This window comes from Mytilus edulis, chromosome 3 (genome assembly GCF_963676685.1).
Source record: "Mytilus edulis chromosome 3, xbMytEdul2.2, whole genome shotgun sequence".
Classification (NCBI taxonomy): Eukaryota; Metazoa; Mollusca; class Bivalvia; order Mytilida; family Mytilidae; genus Mytilus; species Mytilus edulis.
Window position 1 is genome coordinate 62029234 of NC_092346.1, and position 26002 is coordinate 62055235.

The 26002-nt window shown below is 30.0% G+C and overlaps 1 protein-coding gene across 24 annotated transcripts in view; it reads right to left on the bottom strand.

Annotated features, from left to right (window-relative positions):
• Positions 1-1439: 1439 nt before the first annotated feature.
• Positions 1440-26002, bottom strand: part of LOC139517050 (dedicator of cytokinesis protein 9-like) — a 76594-nt gene continuing 52031 nt past the window's right edge. For 8 of the 24 annotated variants that reach the window (XM_071307657.1, XM_071307652.1, XM_071307651.1 and 5 more), the window contains 17 exons: positions 25253-25377; positions 24242-24379; positions 23766-23948; positions 23116-23229; positions 22675-22728; positions 18157-18372; positions 17475-17532; positions 15827-15841; positions 14714-14823; positions 14155-14277; positions 13410-13520; positions 12988-13134; positions 12458-12668; positions 12021-12211; positions 11441-11535; positions 10774-10912; positions 1440-4567 (listed from right to left, as the gene is read on the bottom strand). In XM_071307657.1, the coding sequence (XP_071163758.1) occupies positions 4472-4567; positions 10774-10912; positions 11441-11535; positions 12021-12211; positions 12458-12668; positions 12988-13134; positions 13410-13520; positions 14155-14277; positions 14714-14823; positions 15827-15841; positions 17475-17532; positions 18157-18372; positions 22675-22728; positions 23116-23229; positions 23766-23948; positions 24242-24379; positions 25253-25377 (2126 nt within the window). In that variant the 3' untranslated portion in view covers positions 1440-4471. Of the gene's footprint in view, positions 4568-7893; positions 7910-10430; positions 10447-10773; positions 10913-11440; positions 11536-12020; positions 12212-12457; positions 12669-12987; positions 13135-13409; positions 13521-13639; positions 13689-14154; positions 14278-14713; positions 14824-15826; positions 15842-16842; positions 16917-17474; positions 17533-18156; positions 18373-20721; positions 20761-21404; positions 21459-22033; positions 22052-22674; positions 22729-23115; positions 23230-23765; positions 23949-24241; positions 24380-25252; positions 25378-26002 lie in introns of those variants that run through there. The other 16 variants (XM_071307663.1, XM_071307660.1, XM_071307659.1 and 13 more) reach the window with 12 other exon arrangements.

The window sequence follows — 26002 nt, forward strand, 5'->3', positions numbered from 1 at the left end:
AACTGTTGAGAGTTGATAAAAATCGTTTCGCACAAGGTGTGTGGGGGAATGTGTTTCTCTAATGATTTTTAAACGATATGCACACAAAGTCAATCCTTCTTTTCGTATGATATGCAAAGAGATGTGTTCTTTTAATGTGATGTCATCAGACAAGATTGCATTTTTTCATGTCACAATAAGAAATTCAGAGGAATGCAACAAAACTTTGCTTCATGAAATTTTTTTAACCAATGGAGAACCAGGCGTTGATTACAAAAAATAAATCACCAGGTCAGGAAAAGGATAAATCCTGTAAGAACTAGAGAAAAGATTAATCTAACCTGCAGTGTATGAAAATGTCGACCAGAAATTCAGGCTGAAGCAAACTGTACAGGTAGATATTTTTCCCCCAGATGTATCAGCTGAATAGACATTAATAGAAGCTTTTAACAAGATATCTAGGATATAGAAATACTGGGATATGTGAATGTCCACCAGATGTCTCAAACAATCTGACTGTAGAGGAAGACATTGACCATAAATTTAGAGAAAAAACATAAGATTACAGGATTTATTTGTCTCCTAGTGAGCATGATAAATCTTAAACATGTATCTGTAAATGATAACCGAAGTTATCAAAGGGGAAACTGAACTTCAGCGTGACAAGAACTGAAACAAAGTACAGAAATTAAATAACAAATGTACCTAATTCAGAGGAAAATCCGAAACGGAAAGTCCCTTATTGAATGGAATTGAGTTATACAGATTGATAACAACTGTCATATTCCTGACTTGGTACAGGTATTTTCTTATGTACAAAATGGTGGATTAAACCGGGTTTTATAGTTAACAAAACCTTTTACTTGTATAAAACATTGTATCAGTCAAGGAAGCATAAAATCTGTTAAAGGGACCTCCTTTTTCAGTTTTTCAGAGACACAGCTATACTCACATACTGTAAACCAACTAAATTTCGCGAGTGATTTATTTTCGCGACTTTCGCGAGTAGAAAAATAACGCGAATTTAAATCGTCGCGAATATGTAAAACTTGCATCTTTCCTTATTAAACTACATCAAGTTAGTTAGAAAATCGCGAAATTAAATTACCGCGAAATGGAATCGAAAGGGCTAAACGCGAAATAAAGTATCCGCGAAAATAAGTTGGTTTACAGTATACACAATGCAAGTCACCAGTGTAAACCATGAAATGGGAAGTACAACAATAGTATTTGGGAAATTTGGGTCAAAACTCTAATTTGGCATTAAAATTAGAAAATTCATGTCATAGGGAGCATGTGTACTATGCTTTAAGTTGATTGGACTTCAAGCTGGAAAGAGGAACAGACGAACAAACAAACAAACAAACAAACAAACACACATCTAGCCAGATTATAGGACTATAAAGGAAACCAACAATCAATTAATCTCAATTGTCATTACTACATTGAATACAAAGTACTAGTGGTTATAATATTTATTGCATTTTATAACAAATAATAACAAATTTAATTTTATATTCAGATCTGCTTAGGCATAAATTATAGTGTACACACACACTAACTCACACAAATATAGTGTACACATAAAGCACATGTAAATATATAGCTAGACTATGAACACTGGTATACTATATAGCCATCATTTATACATAACAAATTATGCATTATACATTTAATCATCCTGTCTAAAATTCAATATATTCTTGTTTATTTGTAGAAGTATACAATCAAAAATTTATCTGATGGTTTAAGTAAAGCATTACTTTGATAATGCACTGTTAATTTTAGAATATAAGTTTTTCTTATTATCTTCTTGAATTTGAACTTTTTGTCTCATTCATATCCACCCATATGAAAAGTCCCCATAAATTAAATAATTGTTAACAAAAGTTTATGAACTCCATATATATCTATGCCATTTTTTCTTTACAAGAATATGTTTTACCCTTTCTAAATTACCTGAAATCCACATCTTTACACATCTCATCATACAACATCCATACCAATAGCATACTTTAAACAACAACGGGGGTTAATACATCAAGATAAGCATATTTGATTTAGATTAATTTAATATTAACTAGTGTCAAAAACAACATGTGCATGAGTTGATCGGCATATAACTAATCTAAGAAAAAGAAAAAAACTTGCATTTCAAGACCTTGCACTGCTTTCAGACTTGAAAAATTGAAGAAGAAAAAAATCATCTTTACAATTACCACTTTGTTGGTGTTTTCTAAAGACTTGAGAAAATTATAAAAAAAAACATGCATTTAACATTTATTCAGCTAAAAGCTTTCAATTAAGACACACAGGACATACTAAAGTACTTCTATATATGTTAAGAATTTTTTAACATCAAATTAATAAGTCAACTTGCTTTAATATTTATCTTGCTATCAAGGTACTATAAATGTACTGTAGTCACTGCACTATGGGTGTTAGTAGATGAATAAACATATATTGAATAAAACCCTTTTAATATATACCAAGAGAATTCCATAATAATCCCAAAAGATATTCTTGTCAGAACTAAGTATATCTTGCTATATATTAAATTAAATACTTAAATACTTTGTTATATTTTGATAAACATATTTACTTGTCATATTTAAACTATCACATTGTATAATAAGAAAGAAAATTATCAATAGGAGATCTTACACAATGAAACCATTTAATAACCAAAACAGGCACTGGGATATTCAATCAAGATTACTTGGTCAAAAACATTGTATGCAACTCTTATTGACTATTTTCTGAACACTTGCAGCTATATTGGATGTCAGAGATGCCTGAATATTTGAATTAAAAAACGTATTGATATGAACAATGATGATTTTTATTACCATCTTACAACCATTCATCAAAATCTGATTCTTTTAATAAATTATACTTTGAATGTTATAGTATTTTAAAGGGATGGCTGCATGATGATTTATTATTGTAAACCTCAATTCTTTTAATGATAAATTGGAGTTTAGAACATGTTTCAAATTAAATTTGCCACACTCTTTCCCACATCATTTTTCTTGAAATGCGCAACTTAGGTACCAAGGGCAATCTGGGATATAGGTCATTTCAAAAGAGTAAATCTAACAGTTATTAAAGCATACAAATATGAAAAATCTATGATTTGTAACCTTTCTAGTTGTGATATTGGCACAGCAAACAAAATGATTGAAATTTACATGTGTGCGTATGAAAAATTTACATTTTAATGTATGAAAAGCAAAATCAATACAAGATGAAATTTTTACAAAAAGACAAGATAAATCAATTTCATTTAATCAAGATAATGCCTCATAATTTCAAACTATTATTTACATAAAAAGAAATTAATGCATATTTTAATCATATATATCCTGATTCTAAGTAAATTGTGTGCATAAACTGAAATAAAAAAAGGGGGATTACTTATCACAGAATAGCTTATGTAAACAAAATAACATCAAACCGGTTTGGTTGGTAACATATTATGCATAGAATTGACAACAAAAAAGGCAACCAGAGGAAGTTTTTACATCTGTATATAAGGCTATATATGTCATTGAAGAAGTTTTTTTAATCCGAGAATTTTAATCATAGCTAGCTTAGATATTTGTTTAAATGTAACTTGCTTAAAAAGTAACATATAACTCGGAATATAAATATTGGCATTATCTATCATCTCTTGTGACATTCAATTAATAAGGCAATGAATCAATCTAACGTTAACAACAAATTTTGTATCCAAACCACAAAACAGGAAATAGAATATTGCAATAAACATATAGGTATATATATAATCATATATTATTTTAGTTGTTAACACAAACCTATGGGGTTTAGATTTTAATCTTGTCCATAATTACTTCCTTTATAATCATACCCTTCCATAAAGTTTCACAAAAAAAACTTGTTGTTTCTTACATATTCTTTAAACTGTATGTTAATTAATTTTCTCAATGAAGTATCACTAACATGAAAACCCACTAATATCTTAACAGAATGAATAAAATGTTATTGGAAAGTATTCAGCTATTAAAAAAAAGGTATATAACTCAAGAGCTTATTTTCAAATCATATTGGTTTATTGAAATGTCTTAACATCCAAAGCAACAGACAAAGTATTAATAAGTTAAGCATTCTGTGAATGACAGTAATAAGTTGCTTTAATAATTAAAGGGGAGATAACCCATAGCAATCATGATTAGAGGTGGATCATATGTTAACATGGCACTTCTTTTTCTTAGCTAATTTGACACATAACACATACAATGTATCAAAAATGATTAAATACAAATGTTAATATTACACATTTAAAGCCAACAACTTCATATAAAACTCTTTGTCTATCATATCTAAATGTTTCTTGAGAACTGAGGTAGCACACATAGTTACACTGGCTAATAAGAAACAATGGAATCACATTTACTGTCTGTTTAGGGACTAATTGTTTCCACTAATTTTGATTTGTAATTATAACAACACTACTACAAATGCCTGTAGATTAAGCAGAACTAGCACCAGCACTTGATGAGTTAATGTTTAACACTGCCTGTGAACCTTGTCTGGACAATGTACCACCACCGTCTATTTTTAAAATCTGAAATTATATCAAACAAATTCTCAGTTGATTTTATAATATGTATTACTAAAATGAAACCATATTTGATACTCTGTGAAATAACAAATGTCTTCTGTAAAGTTCTATCAAAATGTATTAGACAATGGCATTACATGTATGGAACATTATGTAAATTTTCATTTCAGGAATGTTTCAAAAATCCAGTGTAAAGATAAATTATCAATAACCATCATTGTTTAAAAGCAGTTTTAATTGCATCCAATTTGCAATGTGTCCATGTAAATTAGCAACCTTATGCACTTACAAATTCCTCTTTTTGTACACATAAAGTCCATCAAACATTAAAAAAATTATTTTACAAGGTTGTGAAAAATAGCTCATATATCAACAGTAAATTAAAATAAAACAAATCTAGTTAATGTACACAGGTACATTTTTATTACCAATGGTTCCCTATAAATAGATAGTTGTTTTAACCAAAGATATATATGACAGAAGCTAATTGCAAACTTGTGAATCGTGTGAGGTCAAATATGCACCAGATATCTGAAATCTCATAACTCACTATGGAAAAAAGCGATAAAACTATTAGATTCTACTTTTATTTCTTGTTGTGTCAGAAGCCTTTACATATTGTCTTTTTTTATATTTATTCAAATATGCCATGCCATGCAAATTAAATAAAAGAAAGATGTGTCATTGGAAACAGATGTCTCTGCTTATAAATGTGAAAAAGTCAAATGTACTTATTTAAACCTAGTGACTTTTTGTATACTTTGAAAATAAGATGACCGTTGTTTCTGTGTGTTGGCATTAGAGATTGATCAGGGGTTTGAGTGCTCTTAATTACAACCAGTAATGGGATAGCTCAAAAACTGAAAAAGTGACACAATCTAAATTCAGACTTGATCTTTTTTTGAGGTCATTAGGCCACACCAATTTGATTCCTTGTTCGACGGACCCGCCCGCACCTATTTTTTTTAAAACAGAATTTTTTTATTTTTTTTATATTCCCGCTTCCCGCATCCGGAAATGTAATCAAGTCCATTTCCCGCACCGTTTTTTTTGTAAACATTATAAAAAGATATCAACATTTGTTTTTAAAATCACAGTCTAACCTGTATATAACGATTTTAAACATAAAAGCACCCCAGCACACTTTGTAAATATCTGTGAGAATATTTGTTTCAGCATGAAACCTACTTATCCAAAGCGGGAGTGCTCCGATCAAGGATTTGTATCTCCGATATAAATCTATATCAGCGGAAATACCGGAGTAAAGAACAAAAAATTGGTACTTTCCCCCTTACTTATATTCCCTATCAAAACATGTTAGTTGTTAGAATAAAGTACAAAGAACTTCTGAAGGATTTGCCTTCAACTGCAATTATATTGTATGCTGGCGAAACAAAACTATCCATAGCCTCTGCATGTTTATGCACCTGTCCTGATTGATTGAGGGGCCTGTCGTTCAGCAGTTATCGTTTGGTAATGTTGTTCATTGGTATAATTTTTCCCGTTTGGATGTACATGATATATAAATTAGATCGTTGGTTTTCCTGTTCGAATTGTGTACGCTAATAATTTTGGGTCCTTTATAGCCTGCTGTTTGGTCTGTATCAAAGCCCTGTGTAAAAGTCCGTACTTTGACCTGTGTTTGTTATTTATATCAGGTTGAGAACAACCCTCCCTCAGACAACATGGACAAGGGGTCATTTTACTGATGTAGAAAAAAAATTTAGAAATACCAAGGATTTGTATAGTTCTTCTATACAAAACCTTTGAAAACTTAGAATTTTGTACCCAAAAAGAGGAGAATTACATCATATTTTAAACAACTTTTTCTAAAAGAGTGGTCCACTTATTTTGAATAATATTAAACTGTTAAAGTAAATGTGTTAACATGGTTAAAGTCCAGGAATATTACAAAATTCTTGGACATGTTTTGACCATTTAATACCAGATAGATATATAGTTTTTTGAGAAAATATGAGCCCTTTTGTACAAACAAATATATTTTAACTTATATTGATCCCTCATAAAACATGTAAAAGGGATATTTATAACATTAAGGGGTTCTCCCCAAACTGATTATGACTTGGATGGAGAATTGTCTCATTGTCAGTCACACATACATGTCATACATAGACCAGATTTAATTATTTCTTGGTGAACAGGGAAAAAATACTTCAGAAATTAAAGAAATGTCAAAGTACAAGTGATAAATCAAGCTTTAATATTGTCAAAACCTACTACATGTATTTTATGTTTACAAAAAAAAATTATAATCGCTCGCCTCTACTTTTCAAGCTTCGCCTCAAAAATTTGCAAATTAAATATTTTTTTATTTAAATTTTCAAATCGCTCGCTCGCCCCAAATTTTGAAGTCCAAAAATCCGTAGAACAAGAAATTAAATTGGTGTGGCCTTAGCACTGCTTATAAGTTTCATAATTTTTGGTTGAGACAAAGAAAAAGTAGAATACAGATATGGCAATTTCTGCCATTTTTCTATTTATAAAGGGACACACTTTGAGAATGGTGAAGAAGATGTCACCCAAGTTGGAACTTAAACTGTACTTGGTGAATATAAGCATTGTGTATAAGTTTCATAACATTTGGTAGAGACAAACTAAAGTTAGAGATTGGAAACCGATTTAGGGATGTAAGTATGTATGGAGGTACAGACAGATATACAGACTGAAAAAGATAAACCTTAATGTTCCCTACACCTAGGATAAAAAATCTTAAAAGATAGTTAAGTTTACAATTTGACAACACACATTGTTCACTGATATTCTGAATCACTGAGCCAACATTGAATCCTTAGAAATACTTTTATTATGGTAAAGCTAGTGAAAAGTATTCAAAATATACTGTGATATATGGGAGAAAGTCTAAAAAGGTTAAAGGAAAGGCATTTCTGTCCATATGTTTTTACAATTAAAATTAAATGAGGTATGTGTCCATTGGACACAGATGATGCCCCCGTTTGCACATCAATAAAAGTAATAACTGCAAAACGGTAAAAGAAATGCTACCCAAATTTGTACTTGATCTGAGTTTTGTGGACCCCTTGCATATTCTATTTAAACCATTGCATCTAAATGCCATAAGCTATAGGAAGAACATCAATAATTCATTGCCCCATTGCATTTTCTGTAAAATTCTTCAATTTCTAGCAGTTACAGCTCTTTTGTCTCTAAAGTGATGATCATCGCATGTCAAAGCAACACCTAATGGTGTCTTGTGCTAAACAAAAATAACATACCTTTAATTGCAATTTAAGAGAGTAATGGTTCCTGGAAGTTAGGAAGTACCAAAACAGGTACTTCAGATCTGAGAAACAGACTAACTGTATTCTAATTGTAAAATTGCATACATTTTTTTTAATTATAATTCAAAATAGTAAGGCAGCAAGTATTCTACAATGATCACCAGTCATTCAGCTTTCATTTGATACCAAAATTAATACAATATTCTACATATTTTGATATTACACCCATGCATAGGAACTATTTTGTTTTAAATATGTACTACTATCTTGTATATGGTCTTAGACAAGGCCAAAATTAGTGGTGTTACACCTATAATCAATAATCAAAAACTCATCAACTTCCAAGCCAAAAAAAAATTGCATTTGATTCCAATGCTTTTAGTACAAGTGCAACTGTATACCAAGTATCAATGTTCTAAAATAATAAGTACTTTTTAATTACATCACCAATTAAGAAAATATTGATTTAAAAAAACTATTAAAGGAAGAACAACTAAGAGGAACACTATCTTCCTATTCTGCTAGCTACTGATTTGAACAGATGTTTATGCAACAGAAAACCACACATAAATGGCCAATCATAAATACTTTTCTAAATACACACCAAATCAGAAAAATTATTTTTAACTATTTCAAAGTAAAGAAGAATGATAGTGAGTATATATATATACTGTATGCCAAAGCAATGAAACTGTTTACCAAACACCAAAGGTCTATTATATATATCACTATTCTTAAATGAACCTAAAAACCTTAGAAATAACCCATGTGTCTTGTTTCATGTCATATCACTCAAACAAAACTAACAGCATTTATATGTACAGACACTCATAGCAACATATGCATCAATGTTTCACTTAGGTCTCAAGAATACGGTAAACATGCAGATTTTCATGCAGGGGTTATTTTTGCTTAATATATCTCAAAAAAGTCCCTAAATGTTTTGGAGAAAGTAATTTTATTGATGTGAAGGGCAAACTTATTGTTGATAAGTGAATTTAACCCCTACACTAAATTTTGTTGGCATGAAAATTGCAAAATATTTATGTTAACAGTAGTACATGTAATTGATAAAACTGTTTTTTGTCCTCATTTTAATGTATTCTCTGTAGAAAATAAGCATCAATTCTTTTAACAGCATAATATTGTTCAAAAGAGGGAAAAATATACTAAAGTTCATAGTAGAACAAGAACATGTCCAAAGTACACGGATGCCCCACTCGCACTATCCTTTACCATGTTCCATGGACCGTGAAATTGGGTAATAATCTAATTTGGCATTAAAATTAGAAAGATTATACTATAGGGAACATATGTACTAAGTTTCAAGTTGATTGGACTTCAATTTTATCAAAAACTACCTTGACCAAAAACTTAAACCTGAAACTCCCACTTTCATTTTCTATGTTTAGTGGACCGTGAAATTGGGGTCAAAAGTCTAATTTGGCTTTAAAATTAAAAAGATCATATCATAAGCAACAAGTTTACTAAGTTTCAAGTTGATTGGACTTCAGCTTCATCAAAAACTACCTTGACCAAAAACTTTATCTGAACGGACACACAGACGGACAGACGAACAGACGGACGGACGAACGGAGCCACAGACCAGAAAACATAATGCCTCTCTACTATCGTAGGTGGGGCATAAAAAATATTAAAATTCTTAATTCACTGCAATACTTGATATATCAAATTTTGTCAAAATTATAGAAAACATCATCCGCACAAACTAGGTGCCTATTTTTCTGATGACAATTGAAGTATCTGCCCCTTCTTATGGTCAACTCTATTTTTAGAACCTTCCTAATAAATTGTATCTTATTTCTCATTCTGATTATGTATCAAACATTTTCCACTAGACATCATTAACATAAAGTAACTGATAATAATAAATTATTTAAACATTATGTTTCACTTATCTTGGCAGCACAAAAAAACAAGTACACACAAAATGCCAATCAATACAGCTACCTTAGCCAGACCACACATCTGAGGTTGATTATTTGTCGATGAAATTCATATTAGGCCAGAGATCATAGTATAATGTAGTGACAATAATCTAAATTTTAAAAATCTCACCTGCACTTTCTAAATGATATTTGTACAGTGTGGTGTACTACTTATGGGACAAATCATATCAAAATTATAGAAAATGTCATCCGCTGTAAGTAAAATTTTGGACAATTATATTTTAAGGGGTCTTGAATTCTGTTTGGCAGCTTCCGACACATTAGTTTTTGACCTTTTTCAACTGGACCAAATTACTACTCAACTTTAAAATTCATGATCCAAAACAAGAAGAAATAATAAAAGAAGGTGAATGAACAAAATTCCAAGGGAGGTAACTGTGTTCCGTGATCTTACAAAGTATTTTATAACTTATCAATGAAAACCCGTAACTTTTGTTATCACTTAACCCTTAAAAAGAAAAATACAAAATAAAAGTATTTGCACAAAGTCTACGTATTCAAATATGCACAATATTACAGCATACACAATCCTACTAGATAAGTTAAGACTATCTACGTTATTGTATATTCAAACTGAAGAAATTAATGTGCTTCAATATAATTCTGTGACATTAGTTTTTTTTTCACACATCTTACCTCAATTGGTCTGAAGCTATGATAATCAAATGGTTGATAATGTTATATATAACACACCTAATGAAGTGTTAATCCCTTCAATGAACACACATAAAATACATTTAAAAAAGCAGTTCTACTACAAAAATTTAGGATATACGTTCATACAAGTTTGGAAATATTACTTCAGTTTAAAGTCAAGATAAGCAAAATTGTATAAAATTTAGTCATGAGATCTTATAAATAATTCACGTATAAAACCAAAAAATATATATGATTTCAGGATATTCCCTTTTTTTATCTGCATTAAGGATTAAAAGCTTAAGCTTAGAGAGTGCATTAAAACACCTGTTAACAACCTTACCTTTTCTCCAAACATTTCATTTAATTTAGAGACTATATCTTGGAAGCCTTGATTTAATGATTCATGATATTCTTTCTGTTCTGTTGTAACCAATGTTCCATTGAGATCTACCGCATCATTACATACATAAACAAAATCCCTGGAAAAATAAAATTACTTCTTTTTAAAAAAAAACTACATTCATTACTGTGAAATAGAATGTGAATTTAAATTTTCTAAAGTATAGTTGTAAAACTTACACTACCTTGTAACTAAACAAATTAACCATCTCTTTATTTTGCTAAAAAAAAAAAATTGTAGGTTGGAAACAATTAAAATCATAGTTTACCAATATAATAACTATCAGTCCCAATTGTATACCGGGTACTTACATTTTGGGAATTTAAACAAAAACAAAATATCTATAAATCAACAAAGTTCAACTCTTTTACAATGTCACAGTAACCTACTTTTGTTTGGGTGTTGATTTATGCTTTAAGATTCATCCATACCCTAGTTAACATGATTATGATATCTTAAGTGATCAAGATATGATCTTTGCCAAAACATTTACCCAAAGTCAATGAGTCATAACGATCTATTTTTATTCAACATCACAGAGAATAAGCTCTGACCATGAATAATATGCATAAATAATTGTTATAAAGCTGTATGTATACATATTTACCTGAAAACTTCCTTTAACAATTCTACTTTACTTTCAGGAAAGTTTTTGCCTCTACTGATAAATGCTTCAGCAAAAGCCAAAGGACCTGCATTTACCTAAAATATAATATGTTGCTAAGTAAAGATTTATCTGGTGTCAAGTAATGCACTAAATGTCAACAGTTAAAGTAAAAGAACCTGGTATAAAAGATGACTTTTTTCCTATCAAAGTCCTGAAAACAAATTGTTTAATCACATTGGTTATCTTACCTATCTTAGGTTTGTAATCATTTCAGAAAGAAAGAGAGTACACTCTGATATGATTAAGGTTTTACTACAAATATTACTGAAATTACAAAAGTTATTGAGGAGGTCAAAATCAGATGAACCCTGCCAGACCGACATGTACACTTTACAATCATTCTTTACACCACCTGAAGTTTAACTATTGTTGATACTATCTGAGAAACTGACCTTCTCAGGAAAAATAAACTTTTACCACTGAACCATCCCCATCTTACAATATAAAGATTGTAACTTTAGCTATAACATTTTGAGGTATGGGTGTGCCATATTGGCACTAAATCAGTTTACATTCTTACCTGTGCACTGACGCTGCCCTGTAACTTAAGTTGTAGCCTTTTAAGATCTGGATGTGACATGTTGACAACCTCCCTCATTTCTGCAACTTTAGTCTGCATTTGATCAATAGCTACTTCAATGGGACTTAGTTCTAAATCTTTCCTTTCAATAATGTCTATTCTCTTTTTAACATAAGGAAAACTATGGGTGGCTGAAATGACAAAGTGGAGAAAAAAATAATCTCTGATGGTAAGTTTTTTTTAAGTCTGTGATGAATTTTCACAAATATTTAGAATAAGATATGTAACATCTAAACAATGTACATAACCTTTTTTACTTTCAGTCAGATATTTGTCTCTCAATTTGTGCAAAACCCATACTGCATAGTCAGCTATTAAAGAAGAGTGATACAAAATGTAATTGTACTCTGATCCATAGTTGTATAATATTTACATACTTGTTAATACTGTTCTTCTTTTATATTGTTTATCAATTTCACCATGTGCCTTGCCATCCTTTGTGAAAGGTGTTTCAAACATAAACTTTCTAATGTTATTATTCCTTTCGTAATCTGTAAGTCTTCTCTGAAGTTCTCGTTCATCAAAGTATGGTGTGACATGTGTGACTTGTATGTGACAGTATCTGCCATCTAATTGATTTGGATCAACCTGTTAGGAAAAAGTAGGTCAACAATAGAAAAAATATCTTCAGCCCATATTTTAAATGTAAAATCAATTATTTGCTTAGATAGGTTTTTATTATGCCAAATTGGCGTCCCGAATTTGTTTTCTTGCTACATGTCACAAAAGGTATTTCATAAACATCTATTTATAAAAATTTTACTTTAAAAGTTATCTCCCCCTATATTGCTAAGTTGAAAAATTGAATTGAACAAAATCAATCATTGCTTTATGTTAACAGAAAGCAGCAGTTTTACTTTTTTTATCAATCATGATTTTTTAATCTTTTGAACTGCACATAAATTACCTTTTTTGAATCCTGAATAAGTTTTATAATTTCTTTGCCATACTTTTCACCATAGATATTACTAATTCTTTCACATATCTCTGGTAAACTGGTGACTTTTGGTTCTTTATAGATATATTCTTTTTGGTCTTCATCATCAAAGTATGACTACAAAGTATAATAAAGTAATAACTAGATCATATCCATGTTAACTCATTGTTGGGAAACATGCATTCATTCGTTACTTACCTTTTTTCTTTGATGTAAACTCTGCACAACCTGCATATTACTATATACTATATAAATTATCATTCATAGGATACAACACTCTACATTAGGTTAAGAGATCCAGGTATAAAATTGAAATTAGCATTTAAACTAGGTCATACATGCAAGATTGCATTTTTCCAATAGAATTTAAAAATAAAAGTAAATATACTTACCCCATAAAATCCCACTCTGAAGTATTTGCCTAGCAATCTTTTACCAGACTGTACAACATCGCCTGCCTTGGTATAGGCTTGGGATAAACTGGTATAACAAGAGGATAGTCTCTGTAAAACAAAGACTTATGATTATACAACCTCACCTGCCTTCGTATAGGCTTGGGATAAACTAGTATAACAAGAGGATAGTCTCTGTAAAACAAAGACATATGATTGTACAACCTCACCTGCCTTGGTATAGGCTTGGGATAAACTAGTATAACAAGAGGATAGTCTCTGTAAAACAAAGACTTACAATCAATACTATTTTCTACACTGTGACAAAATATGTCAGTATTATTATTTAAAGACTACCGATAAAATGCTAAACAGTAAATTGAAAACTCTTAAGCTGCTTAATTCATAGTTTGTGCGACTTCAATTGTATGGGAATAAATATAACTCCTCATGTGTTTGTAAATTATTTTTCTAAATACTTTCATTGTCCATACTTTTCTTATCTACTATAATATCTATCACTAAATAACCATGTAAGCTTATCCATCACAGTTGGATTTGATTAATTTTCTTGTCATTAGTATAAATTATTCTCCTCCTTTAAAATACTAGTTAAAAACACACACATGAACTTCAGTGATAATCCTGAATATTTTATAAATCCTCGTGAAATCTAACTTTTTAAAAATTATTCAAAATGCACCTACAATGCTACACTGCTAAACTTTTTATTCATAAAACAAACCTCATAATCCCTATTAAATTCATAGATAGGTATAACTAATTTGTAGATTTCTCCTAACATCTCGTATCTTTCTGCAAACTCTAATGATCTGGAAGCCTTCTCTAAATACTCTACCATGGTCTCCTGAATGGAAATATAAAAAAGTATTGTTATCTATATACATGTAATATATTCAAAGCATGCATAAATATTCATAAATAAGTCAATAAAAATAAACTTTCCTCAAAATGGAAATTCAATTTTTATTTTTTTATTTTTCAGTAGTTTGGAAACTACCTGAGGTTACTTGTATCTTGTTGAAAATGCTTTACCTTATGCATATCAAACAATGATCCAACCTATTGGTAAATCCTAGATCTAACTGAAGATGTAATTGAAGCAAAAAGAGTGTCAAATGAGAACTAAACAAGAGTAAATCCTATGCAAAACCAGTCATTAATAAGTCACAAATGTCCATAACTCAATATGGCAGTGAAGAGAATAAGTTCACATAACCTTCTCAAAGTAAGACATTTCATTCAACGTTCTAATTAATTAGGATTACAGTGTGTATAGTTACCTCTGTATACTGAACGTCTTGCATCCCTGAATCATCTTTAATGCCACTTTCTTCCTTCTCTACATTTGGAGATATCAGTTTGAAGGCAGCACAACCTTGAGGGAAACATCCTGTATATAATACAAAATATTATTTAATACTTGTATAATTGTAATAAAACAAATATTTATATCAGTAATAAAAGTTACAAATTCATAGTTTAAAATTCTCTTGTAGTCACTTTCCAATTGTTTTTGTAAGTTTTAATTGTACATCAAATATCTTTGTGACATTGTCAAGACTAACAAAAAAATTGTTAAAATGTATAAATGCAAGTGGCATAAAATAAGTTAAAATTTAAAACAATAAAAAATAGTACCAGTACATTGTATTCATTTAAAAATACAACATTGCAAAGAAGTTCATTGTAGGCTTTATCAGAGCCTTCAAGATGATTATCAGCAATTATATGAGTTATTCCTATAAACATCAAACACTGTTTCCAAATGTTTTTATTTCATGTAGATGACCACCTTTATATTTTCTTCCATTTCATATCTTTTATAACTTTTATAACAAAAATTACCAACTGGTATATAAATAATCCAAGCAGAAGCAAAATGAACAAAAATGACAAAATTATCAGTCAATGTCATATTAAGTTAAACAGCTAAAAACAAATACTAGTAGATGATGACCAGCTCCTAAACAAATTTGCAAAATGAAGTCTAATTTATTGTAAAAATCCATAAAAAATTAAATAAACCTTCTCCGAAATGACAAATCATACACACATAGAAATGACCACAGACATAAAAAAAGTTTAGATGCAAAGGTTAAAAATAAATAATGATGGCTACAAACTTAAGTCAATTTACTGGTGAGACAATCTTACAAAAAACATTGTACAAGGTGAACAGCAACAAAGATGAAACTTAGACAAATGTGTGACAACATGCCAACTTCCATGAAACATTCAAGGGAATTCAAAAACCTAAACAAAAAGTTGGTGATGATCAAATATTGACAAACAAATCAATTCACAACAACAAGTCAAAAAGTTTTATTAAGTTATAATTTACTAAAATACAAAAAAAACATTACAACATGATAACAGATAACATGCCAACTTACTGGACTTTAACTTTCCTGTAGTAAAATTATTAATCCTGTATTTCATAGTGATAAAGACTTTTGTTAACCAAATGCTTTAAAACATTTCTATATTTGGCTTTCAACTTCAAATCTAAAGTCTAACTGATGAAATTTGTTGCTAAATTTGTATGTTGCTTTTATATAACATATTTACAAGCTTTTATTTATTTTTGTAGCTTAAAAGTAATGAAATAAATACATTTGAGAAAAATATTTTACTCAAAGAACACTTCTTTGCTTTGGAACTATGCAGATATAGAAATTTCAATATATATGTTATCTACAAGTTACTGCATAAAATGATGATACCATTTTTGTATAAATCTTTTATAGGGTGCTATTTACAATGTCATACATGTACATGTATGTTTCATTGCTAAAAAAAATTGTGTTTCTCAAACGTCAAATTTCGAATATTTAACTGTTTAGAAAACCATACCCCTTCAAGACTTTAAACTGCATGTATCAGTACCTTTAGTTTAGTTAATACTTCATTCAAATAATTCATGCATGAAGGATGAGGGTGACAATTTTTTGTATACAGATGCATATTGCTATCCAAGACATTCCTCATACCAATCTTTGATTTCATTGCTAGAAATAGGAACTTAATACAAAGCAAAGAGACAGATGAACCAGTAAATTAGTGGTACATTTTCCTTTCCAGAACAATGTACAGTGGCGGATGCAGGAATTTTCGAAAGGGGGGGTGCTAGCCCAGGGCAAAGGGGGGGTGCAAAACATATGTCCCGATTGTCCCGATTCAAATGCATTGATCGGCCAAAATAAAGGGGGGGTGCGCACCCCCGGAACCCCCCTCTGGATCCGCCACTGATGTATATGTAGAGCATGCTTGCATGCAGCATTTCAAAGCATAAAAGAGCTTAAGGGACGACTTTAACTGCATTTGATTATAATCAAGCCTTATCTTAGATTTTTACAAAGGTTTTTTATAGGTAGAAAATATTTATAATACTTAGTTTTTGCATACAGGTCAAGATTGAAAGAATTTATATATGCCTGAGTTTCATATAATTTTCGAGTTGATTAAACATACCTTCATAATCATCTAGATAAAATATCCACCAATTTGTTTTTTTTAAATTATTTCATTTAAAGAAGCATGTTTGTAATACATTTTCTCTGCTGTGTTTTTTTACTAAGAGCGTAATCACAATGGACCAGTAAACCATTCGTATTTCAAATCATTATGGGTAATCTGTAGTATGTCATTACAGAGTTGGAAAATTTGCCATAAACCACATATACATTCAAAGATAGGTGTAAATCATCTAAGGTTTAGTGTGTGCTTTTCTTAATCTGCATTTTCTTAAAAGTGTTAGACATCTGTGTTTGCCTATTAACTTACTCTGATTACCATTGCTCACACTATTGTTAGATTATCATCCAAAGTCATTTTCAGGCAAACAAACAGACAAAGTGATATTTATTTTGAACCATAAAAAGAATGAAATGGAAATGGAATGGAAATGGAATGGAAATGGAATGGAAATGGAATGGCAAACAAAGTGGGTTACAATTTTGTGTTTTATTGTTTTTAACATAAGTTGCCATTTGTTTCTAGCACAATACTTATTCAAAAGTCAAAGATTGATAAATGTTTTACCTCTTCTCTTTAAATATTCTGCTATCAATGCTGCTATATGTATAAAACAATGTGCTTCCTGAAAAAAAAAAACAAAGTTCTTACATATTTTATAATGTGTTCAATCTAGTTCATTCAGTGTAAGTGTTCAGTGTCAATTTAACTTTATCAACTTTATTTGATATCTGGCACTCAAAGCTAAAACCTTTAAGTACATTTGTACACTTTTTCTATGTAATTGGGACTTACAGCAATATCCTTTGTTTAGTAAAACTGTTTTGGGTAAGACTGACTGATTGTTTATGTTTAATGAAACTTTCAGCCCTACTGGCAGTATATATTATTGGTGAAGGAAATTAGAATACCCAGAGAAAACCACAACCTTCTGCAGGACAGCAATGTAAAGTTAACGCATCATATTTAACAACAAAATAGGTATAAACACATTTGTATAGTACATGTATAGTATACTATTCTATTTTTTCAAATACAGAGTTTCCTATTCAAATTCAGTTATATAGACCATATTGTAGTTATACAAATAAGATTTTACAGCCCACTGTTAAATGACAATATAAAATAATCATACATTTGTTTAACAGCCTTTTAAATTATAGACTGATTGATTGGTGATACAGAAGTTCAATAACTAAGACCACTCGGCTGCCAAGGCCCCATCTTTTCAATTACTTAATACACTTACTTCAGAATAATTGCCATGTTTTAAGTGTATTTTTGCCATAGAGTCCAGCCATGTTTTACGTAATTCTGGGGTGCTATCATAGGACTTTGCCAAGCTATACTGTAAATCTATTAACATTTCTGGATCTTTTTCATGTTCCTTCATCTGAGCTGTGGCCATTAACACAGTCCTAATTTTTTTGGTTAAATCTTTCACCTCTGCTGGAAATCCACTTTTCTATAAATAAAGAATAAACAGTGTTCATTTTACTTCCAATTTTGAAAAGAATCTCTCATCAGCTCTTTACACTTAATATATTTGAACGTAACATGCACTTTTCAAAACAATCAAGATAAAAAAAAAGTTTGGTTTGACAATTAGAGAAACAAACATAGGAACGTATGAAACACAAATACAGACATAAAAAGTTAATACATGAAAAGCAGATATGTTTTTTTAATAAAATACAATTAATTGTGTATAGAACAATTCATCTTCAACAATATTTATTGTTATGCAAAGCAATTTTATCCATGCAATAAATTACCTGGATAAACCTAATTGTTGGTAACTACTTACATTTAAAATCAGAATACATGCATTATTTTTCAATTATTTTTCAATTTTTATTCAATTTTATCTCTGAGATGAATTTATAAATTATGAATCTTTATACAAATTTATAGTAAATATTCAACTTTTGCCACTGCAACACTATGAGCATTCATGAATTGATGTGTTCTTTAGTCACAGTTGAATATTTTCGTACATTCAAATTATTAGATAAGTTATAGAAATATTACTCCAATTCCAGGGGACTTGGTTCCTTTTTACGAAAGGTCTTTGTTTATTAGTATCAAATTATCTTGCAGACATAATGCAGACTACCATAATTTGATAGACCTCTATTTGACAATGCTTTTTGCTAGATACTTCTACCAACAACAAAAAAAATGTTCATTTTTTTTTAATCCACTAGATGATGTCAGAAACACTTTGAGTAATAATTAGCTATAGCACTATTTACTAGACAGACTTCCTCATATGCAATACAGTTTTTGTCGATAACATCTGTTTCTATTTAGAACTGCCTACTTGTTGACGCTATCTTTTTGCTATTTCAACTTTGAGATGAGACTCCCTTGCTCCTGTTAACAGGCATTAGTCTAAAATTTACAAAGCTGACTAACAAAATTCAGTTAAAGATATAAAGACAAATTTTTTTGGACACAAAAATTTAAAATCTCAAATTTATAGTGGACAATTTTGAAACTATTAGTATTTCTTGTCTAATTCATTAACTGCAACATGCTGGATTTAATATTTTTAAAATAACAAAGGCAAATTAATGCCATGCATGAGCAATTCAAATTTAGGTAATTTACTGAAATATATTGAAATGAATTTGATTCCTTTATTATTAGTAGTAGACTGTAAGTAATATAATAAGCTACTTCCTGTAGATTCTTTATAGTCGTTAAAGATATGAAGAGAAAAATACAAATCAAACACACACAGTGTCGCCTGCTACCATATTTACTTGATATGAAAAGAAGAATGCTGTATTGCAATTGAATGTTTAAAGAGAAAATTACCATGACAGGATCAAACTGATCCATTTACCCAATGTATCTATCTTTAAATTATGTCAATTCAAATAATATTACAAAAGTTTAAAGGTCAAGGCTATGACAAGAGTTCACTGCAGCAAATATAAAATTTTGTTGAAATGTCTTGAACACTTCTGAGAAACAGATAAAATCCATAAAAAGTCATCTACTAGAGTATGAAAATTAGGTCAAGGCAATGTCATAAACATTTGTTTTAAAAAGGAAAACCTCTGAAAATGTACTAGATTTTGTAAAAAAATTTGCAGGTAAGTATAAATAGTGAAATAAACAAGCATACCAATTATTGTTGACCTACCATGTATAATTACAAAAAAAAAAAAAACATATCTGAACACATTTTGACTTTATAGCACTGAAATCAAAGTTCAGGTGACTATGACAGACTTATCACTTATGTCATGCACAGTTGCTGATAAAAAGACCTAATTCAGACACTTCACATGACCGTTTTAAACTATCCTTTTGCAACTAGAGCACTGAAATGAGTTCAAATTAATGTTCAATGAGTGGCTAACAAGATCTTACTATTGGTTACTGCAGCATTTGGAGAGCAATAGATAAAAATATTAGCTGTTACTACTGCTCCAAAAGTATACCATACATCTTGTGATAGGATAGACAAGAAATAACTGTGTGTATCAAAACTCCTTATCTTGAACTATGACTTATTTATATCTTAAAAAAAACTAATTTTAATGGCATATAAGAAAATAACAATTATACATGAAACCTGAAATTGATCTTTTTCAAAATCTATGCAATTTTGTTTGAAGAAGTTTTTTGAAGAGGATTTAGCATAAGCCAGAAAATAAACATTTAAAAATTTAGCTTTAAGAAATTTTTCTGTTATTTTAGATAATTGTGATATTAAATTAAAAGTGAAGAACTTTTTGTTTGTGTTAGTTATTTAGTGCAATGCTTAGATATTGGGTTGAGGTCAATTCATGCACTTTACCTCACTTTTAACTTTCTTTTTCTTTGATTTTCTGTCAATCTGATAAAATTATACAGTATAATATGGCATGCTGATATTGTACATTTATGATTGGTTAGTATTACATTTTGGTAATTTTATATCAACAGAGAAAGATATGAGGAAAGAGAAAAATATAAGGTGTATTATGCATAATAAAAATATGAGGTGTATTATGCATAATAAAAATATGAGGTGTATTATGCATGGTAAAAATATCAGGCGTATTTATAATGCATAATGAAAATATGAGGTGTATAATGTATATTAAAAAAGGAACAAGCAAAAATATGAAGTGTATTTTGCATAGTAGAAAAAGTATAAGCAATATGAATATTTGACAGTATTAAAATTAGGGACTATTGAAATAATAAAATGCATGCACTAATTTTGTTGTTCATTAGACAACAAATCTGTATGAAGAATTATTGCCTTAGTTAATTTTGTAATGATAAATACGATATCTGTATGGTTAAAAACCTGGAAAGATGGCATGCATTTCTGGGACATCAAAACTCCAATAAAAGAAGCAAAAAATATTCATTTTACCGTTGTTGTTTTTTTGTATAAACTAAAAAACCCAAAATCTCAATTAATTCTAAATTTTCATGCCCCAAAACCCAGTATACATGTATAATACTGAGAGTAAGCTGTATATATCCTACCCTCCGTTCAGCATGAAGTCCAAGAGATTTGTTCTTGCAAAACACAAGTTGTGTCTGTAGATTATAAATATAGAGTTACCTCCCCATTTTTAATGATTTATTTTTTGGCTGATAAAATGCACAGCACATCTGAAAGCAAATACTCTTAAAGCAAGTTTACTATCAGCCTTACACTGCAAATAAGAACATTTCTCAATTTGTGAAACATGGAAATCGTTGCCAAAGAGGATAATAGATTAAGCAAATTTAAAATACTTCAATATGATTAAATAAGTTTCTTGAATTTTGGTATAAATGCCTTTTCTTGATTATTACTTTTAAAAGCATCTTTGGTCTAATTCTACAGTGAAATCTATCTGAAACCTAATAATTAAATAATAATTTAATGGATCTAGAAAGACTGATAAAGTAGTAACTTCCTAATAAATGTAGTACTAAAAGTGGCATCAAAATTTGAAAACTGGGTCTTCTATGATTTATGTGAACAAAATTCTTTAGAATCCAGTGCAATATAAATATGTGTAAAGTATGATAAGTTTTGGGGTTTGGTTCATTAAGGTTTCACTGTTAATAAATCTAGCTATATGAAGCCCTGAGCCAATGATATAACTGTGTGACGCTTTCTCTACCTTTTGTTTATTACGCCTCTGAAAACAACAATTAGATAATACACTAGAAAGTTCTAGTCTTAGTCACATATACCTAGGAAAGGAAACAACTTATGACTTCTTACTTTGAAGTAAATTATTTGTAATGTCATGGCATTCCTTTGCTATATAGCATCTGAAGGTGGCAATTTGAAATCTTTTCTCATGCATGTCTATATTTATGTTTTTTCTGTTATGATTTCAGACAAGATGACTTACAGACTGACAGACCAGGTCAAAAACTATATACCCTGGCATCATAGCGTGAGGTATAAAGGACCATAAACCTTATATGTACCAAATACTCCCTGGTTTTACCTATTCAATTAATGACTGACACTCATTAACTACAAAATGTCTACCCATCGATACAACACATTAGCCCCTCATCCACATTGCAGAAATGGAAGAAAATAGAGAGACAGAAACAAAAAAGAAATAGCAGGATTGTTTCAGAAGTGAAAATATGTAGAATGCATTCAAAATAAATATATATACAAATAAATCAGAGTGATAACAGAACTTAATATTGAAGCTTTGCAAACCAATCATATATAATTTACATAATAAGGTCATTCACAGATACCATAATGAAAATTAAACAATTTAAGATCTATTGATACCTCCCGACGATTTCTAGCAACTCCTGACATAAATTCAACAAATGGTCCAAACATCTAAAATTGTAATCTTCTCTTATCAATACTATTTTGAGATGTTGTGAGATTGTGATTAGAGGAAACAAAATGTACACAATATAATAAAACGGATTTCTATATTTCTAGCTTGAATTATTTGAAATTCCTTATTTCCTCATGTTAAATTCCTATTACAATGTATTTGCAAATCACAGATAACATTTTACCTCACTAGGCAAATGACTTAACTAATGATTGCTATCAGATTTCTCATCAAAATCTAATCTAAAATTTTTACTTCATAAAATGGCTGAAACTATGTTTGAAAAGATTAAAGTCACTTAAAGAAAACGCTACTTTAAAAGATAGTTTAACCACTCAATTATGAAAAACACACAAATAAAAACGAGCATAATAGATATTTACCTGCATTTGTCTATCACTGGAAGCATAACTGTTGATCATCGCCAAACTCTCTTGTAGATGTGAATTACTTAGTCCAACAACGTTACCAATAAGTTTATTCACAGATATTATAACCTGCCAAGAAAAAGATCAAATATATCAGATCACTGTATTAAAGAGTAAGCATACCATTTAGTTAGTTAGCTGAAAAAATTCATTACAAGGAATGATGCATCATATTTCATTAGAGATATACTGTAATGGTTCCTTAATGAGGTGTTTTACATCTTTCTATTCTAATAAAAATTTAGGCTAAAATGCAAATGGTACCATGAAACTAAAATATTCTTATTGTAAGAAATCAAACTGTTGTGGAAGAGCAATAGATCATTATGTTATTGACGTTAATAACGATCTTAATGTAGGTTAAAATGCAGTCTGTACATTTCTGATAGTAGCATTTAAATTATAAAACCAACTGTAATGTAACATGAAAGTTAGTGTTGTAAATTGCAATAAAAATGTAAAATTTTGGTTTTTAAATTTCACAAATTAGTCTAGCAAAAGATATGTTTATCACGATTAACTCCATTCTATCAGAAAAATATTTGTTCTTCAAACTCAATGTAAATGCTTTCCATGAATAAATATCTATATGCTCCATTACTTACCTGTAAATGCACTCTAATAACACTTTTCTTTTTAGTATGTTCAAAGTTCTGTCTCATCAGTAAGTAGAGTAAAGCACAAGCCTCCTTCCTTGTGGAATAAAGCTTGGAGTTACAGCTACGCAGTATTTCATAACACAGGTCTCCACAAAGCTTTGCATTACCACGGTACAAAACATTTTCAAACTGAAAGTATTAGGTATTTTTTAGAAAACAGTTATTTATTAATCTTGCATCACTATATCAACAAGTAAAAAGTAAGAACATTAAAATTTAAGGATTTGTTGTCATTATTTTTGTTTTACTATGAAAGTTTCCTAAATCTGTTTTATATGTGAATAATATGCGATTCATTTCATAGACAAAAGTCTCTGCAGCAGTTGATAATTCAAATGCTGCACCACAAAAACAACAGCCAGTAATCCCCTGTCACATTTTATGTCTTACAGATAAGTATTTTTTTTTACATGAGAACATACCTTTCTGATGAACTGCCTGAGTGCAGCAAACACATGTTTCTGTAATGTTTCTGACTGGCTATGCTGTAAGAAGTACAGATGGAGATCAAATACTCTTTGCATCAAGCTGTTGTCGCCATCTTTGTACTCTAAATTTTTCTGAAAAAGCAAAAAAAATCTATCAATCATTTGTGTTTGTTTGGCTAAAGAAGAAGTTATTACGTCATACGAAAAACAATTAATTATGTAAAGCCTTTTACAAAAGGTGAAAAAAAAATCTCTAGCTTAATTCTTAAGGAAATAAACTGGTTCATCATAGTTACATGTCCAAAATACATTTTTATTTGGATCAACATACAAGTAAGACCTTTCTTTACATATGAAAAGACCATACCACAAGAGATTATCTTAATGGTGTTTTCAATTGGAAGTTTCTTCAATAATAAGTTATTTTATTACGCCTTTGACTAATTAATTTACACAAGCTGTTTTGAAGTTATACATTAAACAAAAACCAAATTTTAACACTTTAACCATCTGATTTAATGTTATCTCTCTTTGTCTACTCAAAGGAATGGATCATTTTGACAAACTTTTAGGCCACTTATAAATTCACCATCAAAATTATCCATCTTTGGAAGAGTGTAAAAGCTCAACTTTGCATTCTACAATCAAACATGAAGACAACTAGTTTTCTCATTTTTAATTGTTTTACATTTGTTATTTTGGGGCTTTTATAGATGACTATGCAGCATAAGGGCTTTCCGGGTGCGGGAATTTCTCGCTACATTGAAGACCTGTTGGTGACCTTCTGCTGTTGTTTTTTTCTATGGTCGGGTTATTGTCTCTTTGGCACATTCCCCATTTCCATTCTCAATTTTATTTGCTTATTGTGGAAAGCCGTACGTAACATATAGCTGTTAATTTTTGATTCATTTTGGTCTCTTGTGATGAGTTGTCTCATTGGCAATCATACCACATTTTCTTTTTTTTATTGAATATGCCCAATTGTCTAAGGAATCATCAACTTACCTTGAAGAAGTTACAGTATAGACTAAGTATATCTAAGACTGCAAGTCCAACTTCTGTTGACATGTTAGCCTCCTGTAAAGCTTTGACTAATGCATCTGCTTCTGATGAGGAGGTTTGTGATGGTACTATAAAGCATAAACAATATTCATAAGTTGTCTATTTACAACAAAAATATCCATGACCAAATAAAGATACAATAATACTCTAATGTCTATTGTGGTACTTGTCTCATTGGCAAGCAATACCAAATTATTAACAATAATTCAATGATGTAAAGACCGTAATTGAACACAATGTAAACCGCTAGGTGATTGTAACTTCCTCATTTTGTGTTCGTTTGACATATATATAATCATTTTACTGTTATAGCAATTCATAAATGAGTTATGTGTTTATAGTTGGCATATATTTTCTTAAACAAAATACAGAAATCCTTTGTCTAAAGAAAGTGTTAATGATTGGACAGATAATTTTAAGGGGACTTTCCTTTTGTAAGTATATAAATTGCATAACTAAAGACAGGGCTCACGCTACCAGGCGACTTGGGCGAAGAAGTCGCCTTCCCGACCGTCACTTCGCTTTCCCCGACCCCCAAAAGCGAAAACAAATCGCCCTGTCCATGACGATAGTCGCTTTCAGTCGCTTCCGTCATTGGACATTTCCAATTTAAATAAGTTTGTTACTTCATTTAAACGTGATAAAAGTTGCCTCCAGTAAATGTTTAATCCATTTATTGCATTAAAAACGTCA